This window comes from Augochlora pura, chromosome 3 (genome assembly GCF_028453695.1).
Source record: "Augochlora pura isolate Apur16 chromosome 3, APUR_v2.2.1, whole genome shotgun sequence".
Taxonomy (NCBI): domain Eukaryota; kingdom Metazoa; phylum Arthropoda; class Insecta; order Hymenoptera; family Halictidae; genus Augochlora; species Augochlora pura.
In genome coordinates, this window is record NC_135774.1 from 30,870,515 (window position 1) to 30,895,739 (window position 25,225).

The 25,225-nt window shown below is 47.0% G+C and overlaps 1 protein-coding gene across 1 annotated transcript in view; it reads right to left on the minus strand.

The window, feature by feature from the left end:
- The window catches only part of LOC144467877 (uncharacterized), a 50,113-nt gene that overhangs the window by 22,481 nt on the left and 2,407 nt on the right, over positions 1-25,225 (minus strand). The window contains exon 2 of the mRNA XM_078176861.1: positions 5,170-5,342. Coding sequence (XP_078032987.1) covers positions 5,170-5,342 — 173 coding nt within the window. The remainder of the gene's footprint in view (positions 1-5,169; positions 5,343-25,225) is intronic.

The window sequence follows — 25,225 nt, forward strand, 5'->3', positions numbered from 1 at the left end:
TGTCCTGAATTCCCGTGACGTAAAATTACATTTCCCGAACACACCGATGACAATCGATGTCCAGGCTTCTTCCCGCATTGTCCACCTGCCCGTCCTATCGCGAGACTCTCATCTGTTTTGTTAATAGGCGTCTTTTAATTGCGCAATGCCAACGCACACCGCGTTCCCGCTAATTGCGATGCTGCCCGGAGGCTCGCTGCCCCGCCGGCCAATAAAAAAACACTATAAAACTGCGTTTGCATAATGCCTGAGACGCGGCCGGCCGCGTTACGGGGGAAACAGAGGCAACCTCCTTTATTTAGACGGCTATCAAATTATTTACGCTCGAGTTGCTGCGTAAATATAATTAAAAATTGCGTGTCAGTTATCGCCGCGACTAATATCCCCTTTCCACGACGGGAATCAAGGTGCTTCCGTTAATTACAATTTGTGGGAAGTTGTTAACAGGCTGCGAACGTTCGAGAATTTCAAGGGAATTTATCTAGACACATTTCAAAAACCATTAAACTGTCTACAATAAAATTTTATTTATTTTCTCGTGTTTATTTCTTGAGATCACTTTCGAGCAGCTTGAAGTAAGAGGAAACGAGCAGAGAAATATTTATAATTTTTTAAAATTAACTTGGACGTGGTTGAAACTTTTTTTACAAGTAACTTTTACCTTCTTGTTAACGCAATAAAAAAATAAAAAATTTCCTTGCAGTCGTTGAGTGATGAAAAAATCTGAAAGTTGCGTTAGATGCGATTTTCGAAGTTTCGATTTGAAATGATTGAATTCGTGAGAGGATTAGGAGCGCGCGGGTCCGCGGAGACCCGGCCGTTGCGATCGATGAAGGCCACGGCGTCGGATGGCGTGCGAACGCGACGAGCGCGTCACGAATTTCACGAGCAAACGGGAAGGGACCGCGGTTTCGTGCCTCCGCCGTTGGGAAAACCGAACGAAAACGGCTGCGTGATCGCGATTCGCCGGCTCGAACCGCGGCTAATGTATTCGCCGAGGTAATTGCGGGACTAATCGCACGTAATTAGGCCCCTAATGAGGGCCACCGGGTCGCGTGTAACGCACGCTCCGCTTTATGAATCCGTACAAGCGCGAGAACAAGGCGCGCACGCGGCGCGCGTGTTACCGTGTTCGCCGCGAGAGTCGAGGCGACGCCGCGGACGCCGAGAGAGAGTGAGAGCGAGAGCGAGAGAGAGAGAGAGAGAGAGAGAGAGAGCCGGCTGTAAACTGGCGGGATCGAGCCCGCGCGCAACCGCTAATTAAGGAGCGTCTCCGCGTTGATTGGCCGCCGGTCGAACGATTAGAATCGTCTTTGTTCAAATTGTTTTACAACAGTGTTTATCCATCGGCCGGTTTATTAATTACAGCGCGCGACCGGCGGCTAATTAATCTTCCGAACGGGAAAAGTCAACAATACGTTCGCGATTCATCGATGGACGGGGAGGATCGTTAATGGAACCGTCGACATCCGTTGGCCGGTTTTATTAATCGATGCCCCAAGTACGACTACCGTTCGAATCGAGCGTCGATCATTTCTACGGAAAAGTCTGGCTAATTAAACGCGTCATTAACGTCGCTGACACACGTACACAATTCTGCACATCTTATGAAAGTCTAACTGTCGTCGATGATATCTTTAATTAATTTATGTTCTAATCGACAGAACTTGACAGAGCCGAACATGCTTTATTAAATACCATCGCGTATTCGCTCAATAAATAATTTTAAAGTTTTCGTATTTAATCAAAAATTATTTTTTAATTTAACTAGTGAAAGAGATTAATTTTAATTCTATAAAATTAAAATTAATTCAATATCTTTTGTATCAGGGTCATTAATTCATATATTAGATTTATTAAATAATTAATTTGACAAAGTTTTATGAATTAAAATCTTTTTTTTCATTTATAAGTTTAATATTGACGTTCAAACAAATAATTTACAAACCCGAGTAAATGGCCACCGAGGTTCGTTTCCGCGTGTAAAAGGCTGTTCACGAAAGGTCTCGCAAATTGAAATAAATTTCCTCGTCTCGCTTAGATTCGAATTGTAGTCGGCGAGCTAGTCGCATTAAGCTGTTCCGGCGAACAGCAGCGAGATTCGAACGTTCGCTCTAGTCGAACGCCGGCGGCGCGGGAGCGGCGAGGAATTATGCGACATCGGCAATCAGGGGCTCGTAAAAAGCCGGCCGGAATAAACTGATTTAAATGTTTACCTTGCCTTATCTGCCGCAAATTGCAAGCGCGCGTAATAAGTTTAATTAACGGCCGAGTTAACAGCTCCGACTTCTGCGACGTTCAACACGCGACCAGCCGCCGTTTAGAGGGCCTCGTCGCCGCGGCCGCGCCCGGGGGATGCAAATCGGCGGTCGCGCCCGACTTGTACAATGTTAATTAACCGCGGAACATAACTTTAACGGGCCAATCTCTTCTAATCTCGCGGCCGGACGAGCCGGCCGGTTTCCTTCCCGGGGTGAAAACGTCGTACGGAACGTTCCGAACTTTTGTCCGCGATACGGACGGATTAAAAAGTAAATCATACGCCGACCCCAGACGGAAGGGCAGCCACGTGAACGTGCAATGTGAACCGTATTAGCGGGGCCACCGGCTCCTTGTGTCATTAAGTAATCCACTGATAAGGCTGGATTTAGTTGGAAACGCTTTCACCGTTCCAGAAACGTCTAGAGGGGATTATACGTCCGACGGAAATTGTTTCAAGTGCGGCGTCGAGTCTGCGAGAAAGCTAAACTGATTTTTTAAATAATATTTTATAGCTGGATTGCATATCGTCATTATTAGACCGCAAATTTTCACGGATATGTATTAATTACTTGATAAAAGATTGGCAACGAACAGACGATGCCTTAGTCAACAAAAGTAACAATTTTTTTAATTACACCCCAAGCTTAATCCTTCGCACTCGAGTGGCGACTCTGCGGCACCATTAACATCGTTGTAACACGTTCCGAAATCATTTTTACAGAGTCTATAAAATAGAAATACTAGATTTCTACAAAATAGAAATACTAGAAGTCAGAAAAATTACTTCAGATTTCCAGTTAAGATCGCTTCGAGTGCAAAGGGTTAACAAGGGTGGTCGCCTAAAATAGCGCTTCAGATTTCTAAATTTTTATACAGCGCCTCTCGTTCGCCATTTTAGATACAGAACGTCCGTTCTACAGCTCCAAGACGCGACCCTACACCCCGACCCTAATAAGGGTAGTTCGAAAGCGAAACCTGTTTGCCCGAGGCGCCCAGAAACTATAAAATCGACGGAGAGACCGTTGAAATTCGCGAGGTGTCCGGAGAGAGAGAGAGAGAGGGAGAGAGAGAGGCCGAGATCTACGTCCTTGCGACGCGACGGGGGTGAGGTGGGGTTGGCGACGTCCGCGTCGAAAGCCAGTTACCAAGATGGCGTCGCTCCTCCATTCTCCTCGATTCACAATGCCACCCTCCTGCCGCTGGCTGCCTGGCTGCTCCCCACCGGCTCTTTCCCTTTTTCGGAGCGTGTTACGCCCATGGAATACGTAACGCGACGCCCGTGATATATGCGCGTAATGCATCTGGAGCGTCCGGCACGCACTTTCTCGCACAGGCGGGCCCCGCTCGCGAATCGCGTGCGTAATGCGGTGCCGAGCGGAGCCGAGCCGAGAGTCGAGTCGAGCCGCGGTGGAATACGCGTTACGGCCACCCCTCGGGATCGCCCAATTAGCATATCAATCCCCTCGTTATTCGCGGCGGCCGCCGAGCCCGCCGGGCCCTCGTTCGGCGACGCGGCGTTAAGGGCTGAAAGGCTGCGCGCGCGCGAGCGCGCTCTCCGCGAAGAATGCGTGTTACGTAACCTTTCGAATAAATTTCGCGCAACTGCCTCTTACGTGTCGCGAACGCACGATGAAAACGTCGGGGCAATTTGTTTGTCCGGCCGGGTGGTTTACGAGCGGATGCCATGCGCCGGCGTCGTTGGAAAATTTCATTCTACGATGCGTCCGGCTAATTACGTCGATGGCCAGCCACGTTAATCTTTTGATGCATCGATCGCCCGAATTTTCGCGGTTCTACCCTGCTCTTTTCGCCTCTCACGCTTCTGCGATTCTCTTTTCGCTTCCAATCTTTGCCTAATTATTTTTCCTTAAATATCTTTGCTCCCTTAGTTTTTCTTAGTTATTCTTGGGTATTTATTTTTTCTTAAATATTCCTATATATTTCTTTGCTAAAAGAAAGCTCTCTATTGGACGTTCGTCGAGAGAGCGGTTAGGCAAATTGCTCGTTGTCTGATCATCGTCGTATCCACTCGCTCGATGCCACGGAGAACTTGTCTTGAAAGTACTCGAGCATGTTAATCGATGATTAGAACGTGGCTCCGAAGGGCGACCCGCGATACAGTGCGTGAGATAAACGCGGAATTTTGTCTGTGCGCCCGATAATTGACTGCTCGCTCTCCTAAACGATATAATTTGAGGCCGGCCCCGGGCTCCTTCGCACCCTCGCCGAGTAATTACTCAGTTAATTATCGTGCAATTATCTCCGGCAGCGGGATTCTAGCCCGCGCACGTTTTTCCAGCAATCCCCCGCCGATTAAGAAGAAAGATCGAATAAATCTCGGAACAGAACCGCAATCTACGATCGCAGATCCGCAATCTAGCAACTGAATGCGATAGCCGCTCTTCAAGTAAGCAAACTTCGATAAAACTTATTCGCCGGCAAGATTTATGGCTCGCGGACCAGCGACAAAAATCCGCCGGAATGTTTGTACGTTTTCGTTCATTAGCTGTCCCAGATTTTCTCAGCTCGAACAGGATGGCGTTCGTTTGTTCTATTTTATGATACGCTGACAGACTCGTTGAATATATTGCATAGTTAATTTGCGAACCTTCTCATTGGCTGTAGACGTATATTTACGGTCTGTCTAGAGTATCTACTATTATCTATTATCGTGTATTATAATCTGTTATAATCTGTTATAATATATCATAATCTACAATATGTTTTAATAGGTATAATAGACATATCGCTATTATACGACCGCAAAAGCGAATAACTTAGTCCAAAATTAAATTTTCCTGTTGCAAGACACCTAGCTCTAATTATCGCTGGTTTTTCTATGGTATTTAGGACGCGATGAGAGAAAATGGCGGCAAATCCGCGACTCGATTACATGACAGCACGTACCTGCGTTTCCGTCAACGAGAGCGCCTGCGCCAGCTGCTTCCTTTCGGCGCCGACCACGTAGTGATTTTTCTCGAACGCGTGCTCGAGCTTCAGCAATTGGCTGGGGCTGAACGCTGTCCTTATTCTCTTCGGCTTTCTGAACGGTTGCAGAAGGAACCCGGGGATGTCCGGACCTGAAACAATTTCTTCGCTATAGAAACAGCGCCGAGAACGAACCGCGATCCACCACAGTCTATAGTGGGGTATCCTTACAATAATATAATATTATATTATTACTATAATAAGCTTTAATAATTCCAATTGTCAAATAGATATAGAACTGTTCGTTTAAAGTTATTGTCAAATTAATCGCGGATCAACCCTTTGTACTCGACTGGTGGCTCTGACTCATCAGTTAAAATGATTTTACAACATTTCAAAATAATTTTAAAATAATTTAAAAATAATTTAAAAATACAATTGTTACACGAATCTCAATATTCAATTTTATATATAGAAAACGCACTTAAATAATGCAAAATGGAAAGCCAGATAACTGTAAAGCCAGAGATACTATTTCGCTCCCAAAGCTAGAATTCTTTCGAGTGCAAAGGGTTGATCGCAGGGGTTGAAACGCGTCTTCCTGCGTAGTGGCGACGATTCGCGGCCAATTCGTTTAGGGCCTAATTAATTTTGTAACGCGGTCATCGCGGATCCTGTCGGCGCGTCGTCACGAGGGTTGAGTAACGACACGCGAGGCGGTCTGATCCGCTCGCGAGTCGGACCGATATGCATATAACCGAGGAGAAAACGAGGCGCACGAGTGCTAGAAGCTAGAAGTCCGCGCGCGGGTAATTGAGTATTCCGCCTCGAAAGAGTCATGTCGATCGACCGATACCCACGTCTGCCGGAAGTCGGCCGGAGGATACTTTGCCCGGAAAGCTCGCCACGATAAATCGCTCGATCCTCGCCGCTGGCTCGGGGCCGAGGCCGAGGCATCAGCCCTGCCTCCGCGCGATCCCCCTTGAATTCCAAATTTTCCGTGGATCATTGATCTTTCGCCGATCGAGAGCCACGGATTCCCGGTACTCGAACATTTCCTCCGTCCGACAATTATTTTATTTCTCGGTTACTCACTTTCCTACATTTCGATATCGGAACAATGAAATTTTGTTTCAGTTTAGAAGAAATAAGGAATATTTAAAGAATAATATTTAATATCTAAAGGATAATATTTAAAGGATACTATTTAAAGGAATAATATTTAGCGAATAATATATATAAGTCTATGAAAAAGCATTTATCACGAATACGACTCCCTATTACAGTGTAAAGGGTTAATAATAACTGCACAAATTCCTCGGAGAATTAATCTAGGATATTTAACCGGAATAACAATGTCAACAATTACAACTAAACATTTTCCCCTGATCCATAACGTTATCCTCAACTGATCCAAAGAAAAGCAATTTTCGAAATAAAAATCGTCAGTCGATGGGCACCCTCGAAGTGTTAAACGTGGAAACAAATTCCAATGAAAGCAAAAGGAGTGGATAATTTTCATAGATCTCTCCGGCAGCGGATCGGTGGTAGAGCGGGGTAATAAATGCTACGGGATCCGCGATATAAATAGCGATATTGGAAAGAAAGCGGCCGCGGCGGTTCGACTGAGGACGCTGGATGGATCGGTAAAACGATCGAGAAACCGCCCGGATCCAGTCCGCGAACGTCCTCAATGATCGCATTGCTATGCAAAGGCTCGGGCAAATGGTTGAAATGTTAACTGGGTCTTTAGGCGCACGCACGGTACGCATATCTCGTTGGCAGAAGGTCGCCGGCGATGCCCGCTTTAATGGCCACATCACGTATGCACGCGTAAGCCCTCGCCGAGTAAGATGCGTTTCCACGTGCGAGCATTCTTACGAGCGCCGCGTAAGTTACATTCCTCCATCCTTGATGGATCGCCCGCTGCCTTGGGGCCGGCTGTAAACAATGGCACGGCGATCCCGATCGAGGGACGATCGCTTGTCACCGGCACGATCGATCCTGTCGTTCTATGAAGACCCACCTACGCCGCATAGCTTCCATACCTCTCTCTCGCGAACGCTTCCAACTGAATCTAGTGGAAAACTTCGACGGGTTCTACCATGTCGCCTGGTTCGATTGGTAATTATATCTATAGTTATACCGTAAAAATTTCTATAGTTCGTTTGGAGCTAAATTTACCGAGTGAATTAAATTCGCGGTGATTCGAGTCCGCGTTAACGCATTTTTCTTTGATATTTCTTTTTATTTTATTATAATGATATATTTATTTTATTATTCTTTATACGTGCTTCAATATATGTTTGTTCAATAGAAATGTCAGCTCTCTGAGTTTCTCAAGGGTCGGCTATTACAGATCGTTTTCCCATTCATTAGTCTTGTTTCTGTTTTCGCGTTATCAAAGCGATATCGCAGATTCCGTGTCGTGATTGTCAGCTCTTTTTAGTTCCAGTTTGTTAACCCCGTTTTAAACGCGCATTAGTTCCGCGAGTTACTTCGGTTACAGAGATAATGGAATCGCGCGTCCCGGTGCTAAATGTCACTTTCATTTACGTAATGCTGGAACTATAGGCGATCACGTAACGCGCGCGCTATTTTTATCTATTTCCGTCGCGCGAGAAAAACCAAAAACTGCACGAGACCGCGGAGAAATCTTCGTAGCCTAACCTGCGATCCGATTTCCATGACATCCTCGAACGTGTACGATCGCGAGTATAGCAAGCGCGACAGTGTTCCCATGAAATTGTTAAGAAATAGCGTCCCTGTTCCACTGCGATTTCAAAATGTCGCGACAACTTCTGCGAGTTCTTGTAAAAAAGCCGACCAATTCGTCAATTTCTCACACTTATTGTTTAGTTAGGGCAATTTTCTTATATCGAAAGGCCAATTTTAGTTGGAAAGTTCTTTACAGCCGTCGTCTATAGCGAGGAACTGGCTGAAAATAATTGATGACAAATGCTCTCTCTAGGATGTGCTTATAAGCTCTTTGAATTCCATAAAACAATCGAAATTCATTATTCAACCGGGCCGGCCTGCCGCGACTGTTGTTGCACCTTATGCACCCCGCGACTGTTATTATCTATGGAGGCGCTCTAATTTTTCGTCGAACACCCCGCCGCGCCGCGCGAGAAACCGTCCGGCGCTCATGGCCGACGACGGGGTATCGGTCTCGATCGATCGATCGCTCGCGGGAGCTTTTCACGGAACGACGCCGTCGTCGATCGTTCGGACAGGTCTCGTCGAATAATTGTCGCAATTATTAATCGATTATCGGACACGGCTCGCACGTCTCGCAAGGCTCGCTCCGCGCTAATAAGCGTTATTACCCGGCATAATGTCTCCAATTCGAAGAATCGACGGAGCGTGGTATTATCGATGCGATGCCGAAAAACTGCTCGACTACTCTGTGCAGCGGGCCGCCATCGTCTTTCCACTCGATCTCTAATTTATTGCTCATTAACGTGTCATGCAGGTACCTACATGTCGTTCGTAATTGAGCCGTTCGACCCGGTAACGATGTAACCCGAGAAATGTTAATTGCCGGTGTTAACAATTGCGGAATTAATGGGTTGGTGAAATGAAGTCACGTTAAAAAGTTTCGCAAGTCTTTTATGGGAAACACATTGGAGCATCCATGTAAAATAATGAAAGGAAATCGGATGAATTTAATAATATTATACTGAAATATATAGAATATCATATAATATATACAATATTATGTGTAATATAATAAAAAACTGAATAATATTAAATCAACATCCCATAGCAGACAGGACAGAATAATTTTCGAATTTTATAAAACCGTAACTTTGTTTGCCTCCATCTAAAACGAGAAACATCGATTTCTCGAGAGAGACGATTACGTTGTTCCGTAAAACCATAGTTTTTCTGAGCTGCAGAATATACGTCGCACGAGACATTATCTCTTTGGTCTACTTTTATATGTCATTTGACTATAGCGTTCCCTAATATGTCGTCTAACTTCCCGCGGCGCCTTTTCATCGCTCCCTCTGACCTTTGAACTCTCGTCTAAATTACTCGAAAGTCCAGGAATTATTCAAAAGCGAAGTTCGTACGCGAGGCGACAGCCAGGAAACCGGACCCCTCGTAATTCACGCCGAGCCCCATTAATTCTTTTAATCAGCTCTATAGACACGTCCTATATACCTTCCGAGTTCTCACTCTACTCCATTAATCATGACTCTCTAACTCAATTAGATCCACGAACACCTATGTATACACACGTTTGGGAAGCCACGCTTCCGCGGCCTACGGAAAGCAAATTGGTCGCATTATCAGGCCCGTTTCGACCATCCTCTAAACTCCGAACCGTCGAGCGACAGCACCATCATTTTCTCACCCCCTCCTTTCTCCCTCGACGAAGTCCACCTCGACGAAGTCAGCTCCAGCTAGTCGTCCCGCTCCCCTAATCCCCAGGCTTTTTCCAGCCCCCATACGGTCTCGACGTTTCACCCCACCCCCCTCCCTAGAGAAGCGCCCCACTTAACCGCTCAATTCTTCATCCGGTCTCTATCATTTCCTACGGGCCGAAAGTCGCCGATTCCGTCGTTAGCGTATCTCTAGGCGCTTCCTAGACGTCGCCCGAGGGGGAGGGCAACAGCGTTCACCCGGCTGCCACGGGACCCCGGGAACCCGGGAACCCGAAACGGGCACCGTGCGGGGCCCGCGGGGGCCTAGGCGGGCCTGTAATTACGGTCTCGAGTGTGTGCGATCGCAGCTGAGCCGCCCTGAGCGACTCGAAATTACTGGCAAACGAGAAGAGAGCAAACCCCGTAAACGTATCAAATTATAATCCCGGCCCGAGTCACGTCGCGCCACGTCGCGGCCGATCGTGGCGTCCCTTTTTGTATGACAAACGTAGGATAGCTCCCTTCGACGATTTTTATTGCATTTCGAGACGCTGGTTTTAATCGAAAGCGACACTGGACGATAATTTTTGTGCATTAAATGTTGATTGAAATGCAGCAGTTGGACTATTGTCTGAGAACAGCAGATTTCTATGCTTAATCATGACAGTCTGTCCTCTTTCAATAATTTTTATAGAACGTCCGCAGTATAAAAAAAATTGCCAAATGCCTTCTAGAGCCATCAGAATTTCTTGTCCAACATCGAAACATTTTTGTCAAAAAATATACAAAATTTGCAATCCAATTATCAACGCCAGTCCTCTGAAATCCTCTCGATTTTTATCAGCACGACTTAGTATTCAAAACGAGTACTCCAAGCCGTTAAATAATTTTATCAAAACGTCATTTCCAATTATTTCCAACTATTTCCAACTATTTCCAATTTTTTCAATTACTGGAAATTATTTCTTCCAATTATTTCCAATTGTTATTAAATATTTCGAATTACTATGTCTCGAGAAGTTTCTAACATCGGACGCAGCCGGCCAATCCGGGCCGTCCGCGAGAAGCCGTCGACCCCGCGGCTAATGCGTTTTTAATTGTTCGAAACGCGGCCGTAAACGCGACGTGACCGCCGATGGAAATGCAAATTGTGTGCGAGATACAGCCCGATAACCCGGATTATTTTTATCGGCGGTTTAGCGCGATAGGAAACCGCGGTGGCGGTGCCTGCAGCGGCGGTTGTGCAGCCGTCGCCGTGGAACCTCCAGAGGGGTGGTGGGTTACGTATCGGGCGACGTTTCTCTTAGGGTGCGAAAGCCTGTTGTGTGCCGCGACGCTGGCTCGGCTTAATTAACCCCTTGTCTAGTAGCGGATTCGTTCGACGACTTTGTGCTCGGAACGGTCTGCATTCGTAATCCTTAGCGCGGAGCAATTGCGGGCTCGATTTCGATGCGCGTCTCTCTCTCTCTCTCTCTCTCTCTCTCTCTCTCCCTCTCTGTTCCACGGGGGTTCCGCGGTCGTTACCGCGAGCCATTACGCTATCAAACGCCGCTCGATTGACGCAATTATTGTTTTCTCGGTGATTAGATTGGCCGGCGATTAACGCGACGCTTTGTTGCATATTTTTCAGCATCGATCTTTCGAATTTGCTTGCATTATACGGTTATTTTTAGCCGAAGCGTTGACTTGCGGAATTTTCTGTTGCCAAGGATGCCACAATGTTGTATTCGGCGAATTATTTCCTAGCTGGTTAAATTGTTTGGTTGTTAAGTTGCTCGGTCGTTAGATTGTTTGCTTATTAAATTGCTCGGTTATCAAATCGCCTGGTTATTAAATTGGCCGGTTATTAAATTCCCTAGGTATTAAATCGCCTTGTTATTAAATTGCTTGATTATCAAACTGCTTGGTTATTAAATCGCTTGGCTATCAACATGCTCGGTTAATAAATTAAATTATCTTGCTTACTAAATCGCCGGCTCGCGGAACGGTCACTTCGCCGAATTAATTAAATCTTAATCAAATCTTTAAATTCGTTGTTAAAGCCAAGCAGTGTTTCCGATGCTCCGTAAAAGAGCATTCAGGATATTTTAGTGCCGTGAATACGCTACAGCCAAGTTGAACACGGTGTCACGCTAGTTCCAACTTGTCGAGAGCCGTATAATAATAATTCCGACGAACACGATCCACCGACTTCGTCGACTTTCGTACGAAAAATTCTTCGACTACTAATAACTCTTTCCGCGCGATATTCCGCACAATTTTTCAGTGCCCACGCAGAAAATACTTTACGAGCGTGGCAGGGCGATCAATTATTCAACGTCCACACCGCGAGGCGAATCGTAATCAAGAGAGTCGGGCGCGTTGTCGAGGAGCCACGAAATCGTCAAAGAAAACGGGCCTCGGCATAAATATACGATGATTTCTTTTTATCTCTCTTTGATCGGACACAGTCGGAAGAGGCTTTTTATTGGTCAGCTATCGTACGGTATATGACTCACTGAAAAACCTCTAAGGGCAGTTTTGACCACCTTGATTGGCTATGCCCTTTACGAACGCGTTGAAAAGCCGCTCGAACTTCGTCCACTACACTGCATCGTACAGGGTTGAGAGGCCGCGCGCGGGGGGATGGGGATGGGGAGGGGAGGGTGGATAAACCGAGTGAGTTACTCAGTGGACTAAACAATTAAGAAGCGCCAATTACGGAATTAAGTATGCAAATCGCGCGCCGTATATTACCGGACCCGGCTCGTAATTATGCAAATCCGCGACAACAATCGGCCGGAGCGCTGACCAAATACACGACAAGACAGTGAAAAAATGCCGGCGGCCCGGCACCGGCTGAGTTATCGCCGACGCGTTAACTCACCGTACAACCCATTGAAACACTCGGCGTACGCGTTACACGAGTCGAAACGGCGGGAGACAATATGGCGGTGCGCCGCGCGCCCCGGATCCGCTTTATTAGATTATAATTACCGGTCTGCGAATCGTTCGGGGAAATCTGTACGCGTAAGCGGCGATTACGAAGATTAACATCGGGATCATTTTTTAGATACGTCGGAAGACCCCGCCGGGATTCAAATGTAATAACGGATTGACGAGGCCTCGGAAAAATTTATTTGGCTCTTTCGACTTTATATTCAGCCTTGCCTGGAGGAAGAAACATTTACATTTAATGCTAAAGAACCTTTCGATCGAATAAAATTATATATTCAGATAAAATGAGCACTATTTCAATTTTTATTTAATTAGTAAATTTATAAAAATTATTAAAGGATGAAAGAGTGTTTCGATGACGCAGAAAATCTACTTAAACTACGGATTTACGTCTTTATAAAACAATATACCGTATTTAACATAGCAGACAGACTGAGTTGATGAAATTGTTAAAGGAAGAAGTTTCTGCCTGGCAACTGGTCACCGTAACTCGCGTCTACAATATTTAATTCGCAGGAAGATCCGCGGTCTGCTAATTATACCGGTCGACTCGCTCGCAGAGTTTGTTTCGAAGATTTTTATCCTGCATGCGACCGAGAGAAATTCGCGGCAAATCAAAAGACGAAACATTCCTGGGACGCCGTAGCGTCGGACGGATGAAATTTTAATTCGCGCGTTTTCGGTCTGAAAAAGTTCGCACCTCGCGGACGTTCCGCGACACGGTCGTCTTAATAAACGAAACTTGTTGGCTGCGACGCGAGAACGGCCGGTTCGTATTTCTTCCCGTAAGTTGCCTAATTAAAAACGAGGCCCAGAGAGAGAGAGAGAGAGAGAGAGAGAGAGATCTAGAATTCCAGGCAGCGACACAGGCAGATCTAGAGATTTATTTCGACCGGAGATCCAGCGAAAAAAAATTACCATTTAAACGAAGTTACAATACTTAGAGGCGAGTCCATTTTTCAGAAGGTAACGGAAGATTAATTGCCATCGCGATCGCCGCGCGTTCGCGGTTGAATTATTCCAGCGATATTAAAGGGAGCCCCGCTCGCCGAACTGCGACGGCAGTCACCGTGAAACCAGCAGAATTTCTACATTGTACGAGAAAGAGATTCGCGATACTCGCGGCTTATTACGCGCTCGTTTCCTTGAAAAATCCGTCAACGGTCGCCGCGCGCCGGTCTCTCTCTCTCTGTTTCTCGCCGCAAACTTTTCCGGGTGATTAACGACCAGAGGATCGATTAACAGCCGCGCCGATGTTTCTATTTATTTATCGCGCCTCCGCCGTTTCAGTAATGCAACGATATTCCCCCAAAGTTCAAGCGAAACCAGATTGGCGGCCATAAATTCTGCCGCGGTAGCCGCCGCGATAACAACCTAGCGTTCGGTGGACAAGACCGTTGGTAATTATGGTACTTTCGAGATTAGGAATTCTGTCGAAATAGATTAAATGCCGTTTTATTACCGACGTCGTGTTACTTTGTACAATAAATTCTTCGATAAATTCCTCGATAAATTCTTCGATAAATTCATTGATAAATTCTTCGAAAAGTCCATCCCCCACCAACGACATTATTTGTTATAAAAATTAGTAGAAGTTCAATCTAGCACCGCGTATAATTTTTCTATCATTTCGAGAAATTCTTCGATAAATTTCACGAGAAATTCTTGCAAAATTCTTCGATAAATTCATCGAAAAATCCATCTCTACCAATGACATTATTTGTTACAGAAATCAATAGAAATTTACTCTAGCACCGTGCATAATTGTTCCATCATCCCAACACTTTTTCAATCATTTCAAACAGCTGAATAAGATCATTCCGTTGGATTTGTTCCGAAGCCTTTACGAATTCGCGTTGCGGTCCCGAGAAAGTTCTCCGGCCGCGTTGGATGTTTCGTGGAAGAAGCGCGTAATTCTCGTGGTTGGTACGACGTTGGTAGCGTCACGGACCCATTGAAGCACGCCCAGCTCGTCGCCGAGTCCGTCCACGTCGCAGAAAACGCATTTTCTCGCAGTTCATTGAGACCTTTCAGCCTGGTAATGCACGGCGGGACAAGGGAAGACCGCTGCCGGAATTACCATTTGAATCGACAGGCTCCGAGGAGGCGATTAATCACCCGCGGCCCGGCCAGGTCTGATTAATTCGAAGGTGTACCAATAAACAATCCGCCGTTCCGCCGTTCCGCCGGCGAAACCAGTAGTCGTTTCCGATGGAAATCGAATTCTGCCGCGTCGCCGACGAGAATTCTCAAGCGTCGCGAACGACTTTTCGCGCCGCCGGAAAAATCGACCGGCTATTCGCGATTTAACAATCGACCATTATTTTCGATTTAACAATCGAATAGCTATTTTCAATTGAAAAATCGACCGGCTATTTTCGATCGAAAAATCGACCGGCTATTTTCAATTTAACAAGCGACTATTATTTTCGATTTAACAATTGACCATTATTTTCGATTTAACAATCGAATAGCTATTTTCATATGAAAAATCGACCGGCTATTTTCGATCGAAAAATCGACCGGCTATTTTCAATTTAACAATCGTGCGCGCTAACGCGCCGCGCACGATTCTCGAAGCGAGCCGAATTATTCACGCGCTCCGTACTCCCCATTACGCGATTAACGGCGATCAGGCCGCGAGGTTTCACGGTAAATCAAACTTTCTAGCTGCGTTTTATGGGGAGACGGTTGAACAAAGGTTTGTCCATGCAACACTGAGTAATGTGTGCTGATATTGGAAATTGATCGAATCGATTATAGACCTCGAATTTTATGCATTCGTGGGAAAAATTAATAAATCAAAAGCAATGCTGCGGAATCATTTGAAAAGTTCGAAGATATTATTTAATTGTTATCGACTCACTGATATTATTAATACTTATTAAGTGCACATTATTAAAACTTATTTTTAAACTAATTTTGATCAAGTTTTCTCCGAATGCTTGGAATATTACGTTTTAATGATTATATCTTTTTATATAGAAATATTATAGCATTTGTGTCGTGGTTATGTCATAAAGGTAGCGAATGCTATAGCATAGCTACTATAGCAAAGTAATTCTTGCATCTTGCAATTAAGAGAATTTTTATTAATACCGTCACAGTAGATTGGATATTAACCCGTCAACATTATTAATTTTTCCAGAACAATGAGTGCATTTAATCGCGCTAGCCCCGCTCATTTTAAGCGGCTAAAGGTGAGAGTGATTTATGGATACACGCGTCGATCTTCCGTATCGACAATTATGGTAACGAGGCTGCATCGACGCGTAATCGTTGCATCGGGCAGTAAATTGTCCACCGTTTCGTGGTGTAGGTGCGAAAATAAGAGTCCGACGGGAGCTTGCTTCTTCTTTTTTATATTCCCGCGCGATGGAAAGCGAGCGTGTGTCTCCGTGCGTCGCGGGGAATACTTTTCTCGGTGGTTTTTTAATCGATTATCGAAACCGGTCGCTCACCGGCTCGCCGTTGTAATGAGCGATTACTATTTAATTACCTGGACGGGCGGGCGGACGGACGGACAGCGAGGCGGCTGGACGACGCCCGGATATCGGGCGACGACGATTTTTCAATAGCGCGCACGGAATTGAAAATGGCCGCGATTTGCATACGGGTAGACGGTGATCGCTCCTAATTGCCACGCGGAGGAAGGCGCCGCGTAATTGGCGCGACAACGGCAAAGCGAAAGCCTGTTAATGGACGATTCGCTGATCCTTTAACTATTTCCTTGTTTTAAACCCTTTACGCAAGAGTGGCGGGTCTGAGACGCCATTAAAATTATTTTATTAAGTCCCAAGATCATTTTTGTAGCAATAATGTTCAGATTTAAAAGATTGTTAAATAGTGGAACTGTACTTATAAAATTAAAATAAGGTTTTTATACCCTCTAAGAAGGGACGAAAAACATTTATCAACCTCGATATATTTTAATTTCTTATTAATAATAATTCATGGTAAAATTGGAGTCGAATAGATCCTATAGAAATAACACGAAAATCGATTATAAAGAAATTGCGTGTTTAGTTCTCAGAAAAATCAAGTTTAAATATTAATGTATTATAAGCATCTCGAAGAATATCTCGGCTAAAAATACTAAACCAGATTCGACGAAAAATCTGCTGCTTTATTATCCTGTACTTAATGTATTCTTCAATAGTATCCTGGTAGCAAACGAGTCCTGGCATTATGTCATGTATGCAAACGATCGTATTAGCAATCTATAATGATCGGTTATTAATTAACTACACGCACACGCGGCCGATATTTAAATTCAATTTTCTCGTGAACGAAATCTCCTACTCAATTTCGTTTCTCTCGATCGCCGCCTTATTTCTAGTTGCAGATACCTGACCCAATTCGTGCCGTGAATTAAGAAACACCTTGGGCGCGTAGGTATCGTATTTATAACAATTTTACTTATTATGATTAATGAAATATTTGAACACGTTGCGCGCTGCGTCACCCAAATATGGGTGACACTAATTTCTGACCAATCTTGAAAATCAAATTTTTATTATAATATATTTGAATAAATTGAATTCGACTAGAATGCTTTGAATGCGAAAGAATTCTAATATCACTCCTTATGATAAATATTGAATTTTTAGTTTCGCTTTAATTAATTAAATTCCTTTAATTATGTGGGCATTTCAGTGGTCGATTTTCGGCACTCAACGTGTCAATTCGAATACAAATACACCAAGCGACAGAACGCCGCTCGACAAATCTCAGCCCAGCCAAATTCCGCGATCTCTTTCGATCCGATCCCGAAACGTTTCGCCAGATCCACGGCACCCGATTGAATTTCGTCCGAATGCCGTTTTAATTAAGATTAGTGGCGATTGCATAAAATTTAATCGGACGCCGTGCGGCGTAACAGCAAGATATTTGAACGAGTTATTATTCCCCCCTTTGTCTCGCCGGGAAATATTTTAATAACTCATTTCTGAGGGCGTTTCGATCTTATCTGCCGCAACGACCGGCAATATTTATCGGCCACGGCTATAATTTCAGCGCGATGCGCGGATAGGGGATGCTGGTAGGCAATACCAGATGTCTCGCACATTTTACCCGGCCGCGATTCGATTTACTCGTGGCACGGGGGCCCCGCGAATGTATAATTAGATGTCTAGAACAGATACAAACGACGCGGCGAAGGCCGTGACAAAAGTCTAACATAAATTTCGTTAACTCGATAGATACCGTCCGTAACGCGGCCCCGAAACTAAAACACTGCGCTGCCAACGCGTACCATTAATACGGTCCGCGAATTGATTAACAACCGTACTGAGTTATAGTACACCACGTGGGGGAAAATCTTACGGGAAACGGACGATTTCTATCGCGAGAAGTTTGCTCTCTGTTAAATCGTAGAAAAGATTATTTTGAAGAAAAATTGATCGAAATTCTCTGGTAAAAAATCGAACTTTAAAAAATCATTGCGATGTATCTATCACTATTTTAATTAACTATATCGCTTCTATAGATTAGGTCGGATAAATTGAAGCAACTTCCTGAAGCATCATCGATGCTACGAAACCGTGAACCACAGAAATCCTGCGAGAAACAAACGATCATCGCGGCAGAAGTTTCGAGCGCCATCGAAACGAAACGTCGGATAAAAAAACCGGGATCATCGGAGTGTACGATTTAACCGTGACAAGAGATCGTCCGATCGAGCCGCGATCGGGTGTGACGATCCGCTCAATGAAGACGTCAATCGCGTTCACAATGGATCTAGTGAAAAAAATGGCGCGTCATTGTCAGCGAACGAGATCACCGACAGGGAAGTCGTTCGATCGACGAATCGAGAGGAGCGGAAGGAGAGAGAGAGAGAGAGAGAGAGAGAGAAAAAAAAAGCGAGAGATGCGCGCGAGAGGAACACGGTGAGACCCGTGAAGTCGAACGGTGTGTCCCTTGACAAAAAATTACCAAAGGGAGCTACCGAGCGGCATTGACGATTCCCGGGCACCCCACGGCGAGGACGTCACGGGGGTAAACGACGCTTTAATAATGCTGATTAACTCCGCCATTGTGCTCGAGACGGTGTTTCTCTCGGCGGCGGCGGCGGCGACGCGTTGGGAACACGGCCGATTTTCGCCGGCCGCTTTCTACCCGAATTTCACTCGGACCCCCGTCGACTTTCAATTTGTCTTATTGGCCGAGAAATGCTACTAAAATTAAATGGCACGAGAAACGCGTCGCACTGTTTTTTAGTTAGATTAATGGGTGAGAACTTTTTCAACAGAAGGCGAGCTTATATTAGCAATTGATTTTTGGAAGCTGGCATACCAGACTGAAAATACCAAGTTTGCTGTTTAATTACAGGATTGCTGATTTCTCCGTTAATTCTTTGCCTTCGCTGCAAGATACCATAGTTGCACAGGCGTTCATTACCGGTCTTAATCGTTTCGCCGACTCGAAGATAAAATGCATAACAGCAGCTATCTTCGAGCTCGTTAATTCGTCGGCTCATCTGGCCATTATCGAACAATGGTATCTCTCTCTATATTAAGTACAATTTGCAATTGTATGCTGTAACTTTGATAAACTTTATTGCACAGAGTGCCCGCCTGTTGGTCGTAAACAGAGCAATTTTCTGAGATCACTGTAATCCGAAAGATGCCCGACAGTGCGAAACCTCGCTGTATTGGCTCGAATAAAGCTGTTCGAGCAAGGTGGATACCACATTCTGACAATGCCGTAGCGAAACGATCGTTCTCCGTGGTTCCAACACCGTCGAGAAGACAATTTCGCGTTTGGAATCGGCGCTGATATAATTCATCCGTTTCGCAATAGTCGACGGCGCGCGCGATATGGAATGACTTGAATCGCTCGCGCCAGTGCCTAAGCCATTAGGCTCATTATCCGTGGCATTTCGTGCTGTCGGTAAATTTTAATAGGCAGATCGGTGCCCGCGAAGGAAACATGCGCGCGGCGTGTAATTTCAATGATCAGGGGCGTGCCGTTATCCCGTTGAATATCGCGAAAAAAGCGGTAGCATTGTGCGGCGCCGCGCGACGACAATGGCGCCCGTCGAACAAGTATCCCTTTTGCATTTCGAGCGTGTCGATGGACGCATCCTCGGGCCTCCGCGAACAATGCGCGGACGGTGCCTCGTCCGCGGGAAACACGACCGTTTCTCGGAAACTGTCGCCCGGCCGTCAAAAAAAAGCCGCCGTTAAATTAGCATTTTGAAGCCTACCGGGTCCCCCGGCGTTCACGCCTCGCGAGAAGCCCCTCGTTCGCGATCCGTGCCGTTCCGCTCGTCTCGCACGTTTCACTTAACAAAAGAGTAATTACTCGGAATGGCTAATGGTAATTGCTCGTGACTTAACTACAATGGTAATTCCCTTTCGTAATATCAATTCCCCGTAAACAGTGTCGACGCTGGAAACCGGCTCGGCCCGCTATCACGTTCATACCGTTTGCGCAACCGCAGAGAGGTATTAGAGGCAATTAGTATTGCAACTGTTGGTTCGGTGTTCGCGGACGTCGTTAAAAAATCAGCCGGTGCCAAGCAGCGGAGCCGCGGGACGAATTCGTCATGAATCGTTACGTCAATGTTATCTACACATTGTGGCGTTATCGTCGCCGGGCATAATTTCCAATTAAATTAACCCGAATCACCGCCGCCCCGCTCGTACAATAAATTACGGCGACGGCGTTACGCGACCCGCTCGCACCACCAAATTGGCCCCCCGTTCCTGGCCCCGCTTTAATTATCGAATCGTTAATTTAATCTTAATCATTCCTCGCGCTACCGACACCGCTGATTCGCGTAAACTCGCGTAAATTCCAATTAACCCATTGGCATATCGTTTCCTCTGTCCGGTTGCAACTTCTTACATCCCCCCGAGAATTCCGTCGAAGAAAAAGACCGCACGAGTAACGCGCGAACGTTCGCGCTTCGGTGTTAGCCGATGTAAAGTTCACTTTCTCCGCATGACGGTTCGCGACCATTTTCGTCGATGCGGCTCCGATTAACGCGGACGATTAAAATTCGATGAAAACGGCGCGCCGGCAAGTGACGATGATCGAATGACGCTCGTGTTTACCCGCGAGAGATCGAATGTACACCGATGCACAGAAAAATTAAAGAGACCGGTCATTAAGATCCGGTGGCTTCCCGAACGCTCGCTTATCGCTGAACAACCAGCCTGAAATTGCCATTAATTAACCACAATGTCACGGAGTGGCAGCTGGCCGAGACGAAGCCGCCGCGGCCTCTAATGGCAAACCGAGAATTCCAGCGGTCGGTTCGCGGCGGAACGGCGCGGCGCGGCGCGGAATGGAAGGGCGGAAGATCGGTTTCACGGCCGGTAATTATCGATACCGACTAATTGCTAGATAAGCGGCCTGTGCCTTTTCTGTGCAGAGCCGGCGCGCGCGTCGCTCGCACCGGCGGCGATCACCCGATTCGCGGGCGTCTTCGATATCGTTTTACCCGCGCCGGAGCCCCGGCTCCGGGGACGCGCGAGATCTCGCGCGATCTCCTTTCCCGATGCCGGATACCCCGGCCGCGCGAAGTTATGCGATTGCTCTGCTCGCGGGAACATTCAATTACCGGGGAAAGAAGGGGACAAACCCGTGGACGTGTTCCATCGCGAGCGCAACCTCGAGCGGACCGTTGCCCGAGAGAGCCGGTCGGGTCCCGCAGCCTTTTGCCTTCTGTTCGAATTCCTGTCCATTAGCCTGTTACGCATGAAATATACCCCTTTCTAGGCGATCACCGATATACGACGCCGTATTATTCTGTTTGCTGTTTATTCGCCTGTCCGCTCTGTCTTTTTCGTTGTTAATTTATAGGTGAGCCGATCGCTGTGTTACCCGTTGGCTGCCTTTAGGCGCTATCGCTGGTAACAACTTGAACAATTCAGCGATAGAACAATCGTTTTCTATTTTTATAAGTGACATCGTAAAGTGGGGGGTGGCTCAAAATAATATCCAAATAATTGAAAGGCTATTTATTATTTTTAACCCCATGCACTATGACTTCTCTCATGCTGTGCTGATTAGCACGTATTTGTTTTTAATATTTTCCTTAATGGAATCAGATAATTTTAGTTTCTCCAATTCAATTCTATTTCGACTTAGGAGAAATTAATAGTATTCACATTTAGTAGATCTTGCATGGAATCTCTATCACGATTCTGACTCGTTATTATAGCTCAAGGGGTTAATATAAAATGGGTATGATATTATATATGACATATATACTGTCGCAAAGGGTTACCATTGCATCACGAAAAAATTCCTGGATTAATTATCGAACAATCGAAGTCATTTTTGCGTCACTTAATCTTCAACACGATAAAATTCCAACGTCGATCCCCGAGAAAATCAATCGTGCCGGAATATTGACACACGAATAAGACACGGCGTTTCAATCAGGCATAAACACAGCCGAACTTCGGCAAAAACAAAATTCCCAAGAGCCCGAGCGAGCAGCAGTCACGCGAGGACCACGGATTCGTGACGTGTCCGAAACGTCTCCGGGCACCCGAAACGGTCCGATCTCGGTCGAATTTACATTTCTCGCATTACACAACCGATAATTTGAAGACGCGGCTGTTTGGCCGTGTAATTATTCGCGAATGGTCCGGTTATTACGGTGTGTGCCGGTGTCGTCGTGTTGGCGTGCGATCCCGTCGCTCCTCTGCCATTTCGCTCATTTCCAAGCTCCGTTTTCAAGCTTCGCGTCTCAAGTTCCGTTTTTCTTTTTTTTTCTCGGAACAACGCGGCCGCTCGTCTCATATTGACTGGACGCGTTCGTGACGCCGGAGATTAATCGCTCAATCGAAAAAGTCGTGATAAAGAGACTCGCCGTCGGTGCCCGGAAAAATGGCACCCGCGGTCCTCGCGAGGGTTTCCGGTGCCGTATAAGAGCGACGCCCCGCTTTCAGCCTGGGACGCGGTCTTCGAGGTACTCCGATACCTAATCGGGCGGCAATCAGGCATTATTGAGGCTCGTTTGCGGTTAGTTACGAGGTCAGACGCGGCAACCGGTAGCGCGGAAACGAGGGAAAAGGCGAAACGTCTCCGGCTCGCGGAGACAATTACCATAAATTTACCCGGGGATCGCGTATACGGCGCGAGCTCGGTCCGCGCCACCCGGTAGAGAAATGCGTCCAGAAACTCGTTCCCCGTGGCGAAAAAATCGTCGCCATGTTTGCCATCCGTTTGCCTCCGCTACGGTCTCGCTGATTGTTCCGCGCATTTTTTTCCCCGGCCGTCTCCTCCCGGCTTCGATCTTCTCGCGACGCTCAACACACGAAATTAATGCCGGCCGCGGCCGCTTATGGTAATGCGGGCTCTTCGCGAGCTATTTCTGCGAAGAAATTCTCTCGCTCCGCTAAAAGGATCGTTGTTGTCCACCGAGCGATCGACGCTTTTTAGGCCGTTCACAATTTAGGTCGGGACTGTTTTAAAAAACATCGATCTCTTCAACGATTGCGAATACCTACCGCGGCTTCGAATGAAAAATAGAAACGTTCCGCGCTGGAAAACGCGAGCCGCTCGAATCGGTAAATTAATCGCGATCGATGATAATCCCCGGATTTAAAATGGCAGCTAATCGGTCTCGTCGTAAACGCGGCCCGCTAATCACGGATGCGCGTTGGCCGACGGTAACGCTCGAAACAATTCCGCGGAATGATTGAAACTTAGGGGCACACAAATCACGCGGGCAATTTACAGAACGAACGCGACTCTCGGGACTCCGCGGTGTTTCTTTCCCGTCCGGGATAAACAAAAAGGGTAAAAAGACACCGTCGCGATAATTCATATTCGACGAGCAAAAGTCCGCGAGTTACGGCCGATAAATAAACGAGGCATCGTCTGCAACAAAATTCCATCGCTAATGCCTAGACCATTACAAGTTACGATTGATGATTTATGATCGAGCCGTGATCGCAGATAAAACTAACTGGCAGCAACGGATGAACGAGGCGACAAGCCGTAAAATTCGAAGTACCACAAGCCCGAGATCTCATGCGAATGCTCGCACGGAACGTTACTCCGCATCATCCTCGCGCGCCGCGGTTTCTCTCTCTCTCTCTCTCTCCCCGGTCACGAAAAACAAAGCGACGCCAGGCGGGGCGGGGGGGAAATCTACACGCGTGGAATATTGTGTGGGATTTCTGCGACGAGCCGGGCCTACAACCGGGGAGGGGGGGATCCACGGTTAATCCGCGTGTCCCGGTTAATTGCGGTTGATTTACGCCGACGAGATGGCCGGCGCGCGATCGCAAGAAACGAACCAGCGATTGAGACCTCAAACGTCCTTCCGTTATGGAACAATTTTTCCGTGTCCGCCGCGGTATTATTACCTTTTTCTTTCGACCAGTCGTTTCACATCTTATTAATTTGCGAAAGTGACAATAATTTATTCCCGTTTGCCTGCGAGCGTTTTATTATCCGAGACCTTTTCGTTAGCGTCGGCATCGGGCCATCGACGTTCGTTAATATATCCGCGTCCCCGGCATTAATTTCTTGCCGGTTGTTTTGCCGCGATATTAATTTGCTGGATTGACGGCGAACGTCTGTTCCCCGTGCCACTGTTTCTAATTACAAGCACTGTCACGAACGCATAAAATCCGCGGGTCGCCTAGTTCGCGCTCGACGTCGTCGCGTATTCTGTTACGTTCGGGACCGCGGCGACTTTGAACGATTCCGCGTTCGCCGCGAATTCGTCGGGCACAGATTAGAATCTCGCTTCCTCGTTTTCTCGTTTGATCGATCCATCCGGGGTCCATCGTCGAGAATATACTTTGAACTCCGGCAGCCCTTCGCGGTCGCCTTATCGGCGCCGTTTTCGTCAGCCTGCGCGTCGTTACGTCAGAGCCACGAAATCTCGGCGAACATCCGAGATATATTTCATAACGCGGTTTCATAAGATTTCCTCGATCGATTATCGAATTTCCCGGCGAGGCGGCGAGCCCCGGGATCACCGAACGGTCCGCGGACGCGGCCGCCGGGCGACGACTGGACGGAACGGTATCGCGGATTACGATATTCCCGTATCGCGGTATAATTCATAATTGGATGTTATCGGGCCACCGAATGAATCAATTACGCTCGGAGGAGCGGTGTTTTTGCCACGGAGTGGCTCGTGGCCGATAACGAGGGAGGCCGTTCGGCGCGGGATCGTTACAAAACCAGCGCGCGCGCGCGCTCGCTCGCTCGCTCGTTCGGCCCGGTTACGAAATCTTTGCGTAACGTCTTTACTACGATCCGTCGTTATTTACCAACTTTTACGCGTAATTATCGTGCCCGCGCCGAGAGAATTCTCTCTCTCTCTCTTTCTCTCGCGGCGGCGGCCGCTCGTGCACGCGCGATTCCGCGGCTGTTTACATCGGCGTCGGCGATGCCGGGGCGAGAGAGAGCGCGCGGTTTCGAGGATCGTTGCGCGCGCGGGGAAACCGGTCGCGCGCGTTTCAGCCCCGGGGAGAGAAGCGAAAGAAAAAAAAGGGACAGAAAAGAGGAGAGGAGAAGGATCGGCGCGCGAGTTTATTAACTCGCCTGAAAATGACGAGTTAACTCGGGCCGGAGCCTGCTCGGCCGGACCGCGAGTCGTCTAGCCGGGTCGGATCTTTCGATCCCGATCGCGATCCCGGCCCACTTTTTTCCCCGCGACGGTCTCGTTAAAGCCGGCAATTAACCGGACCCGATCGAATTCGAGGAACTCGCCGCGGATAATGTCGCTCGCTCGCTCGCCCTTC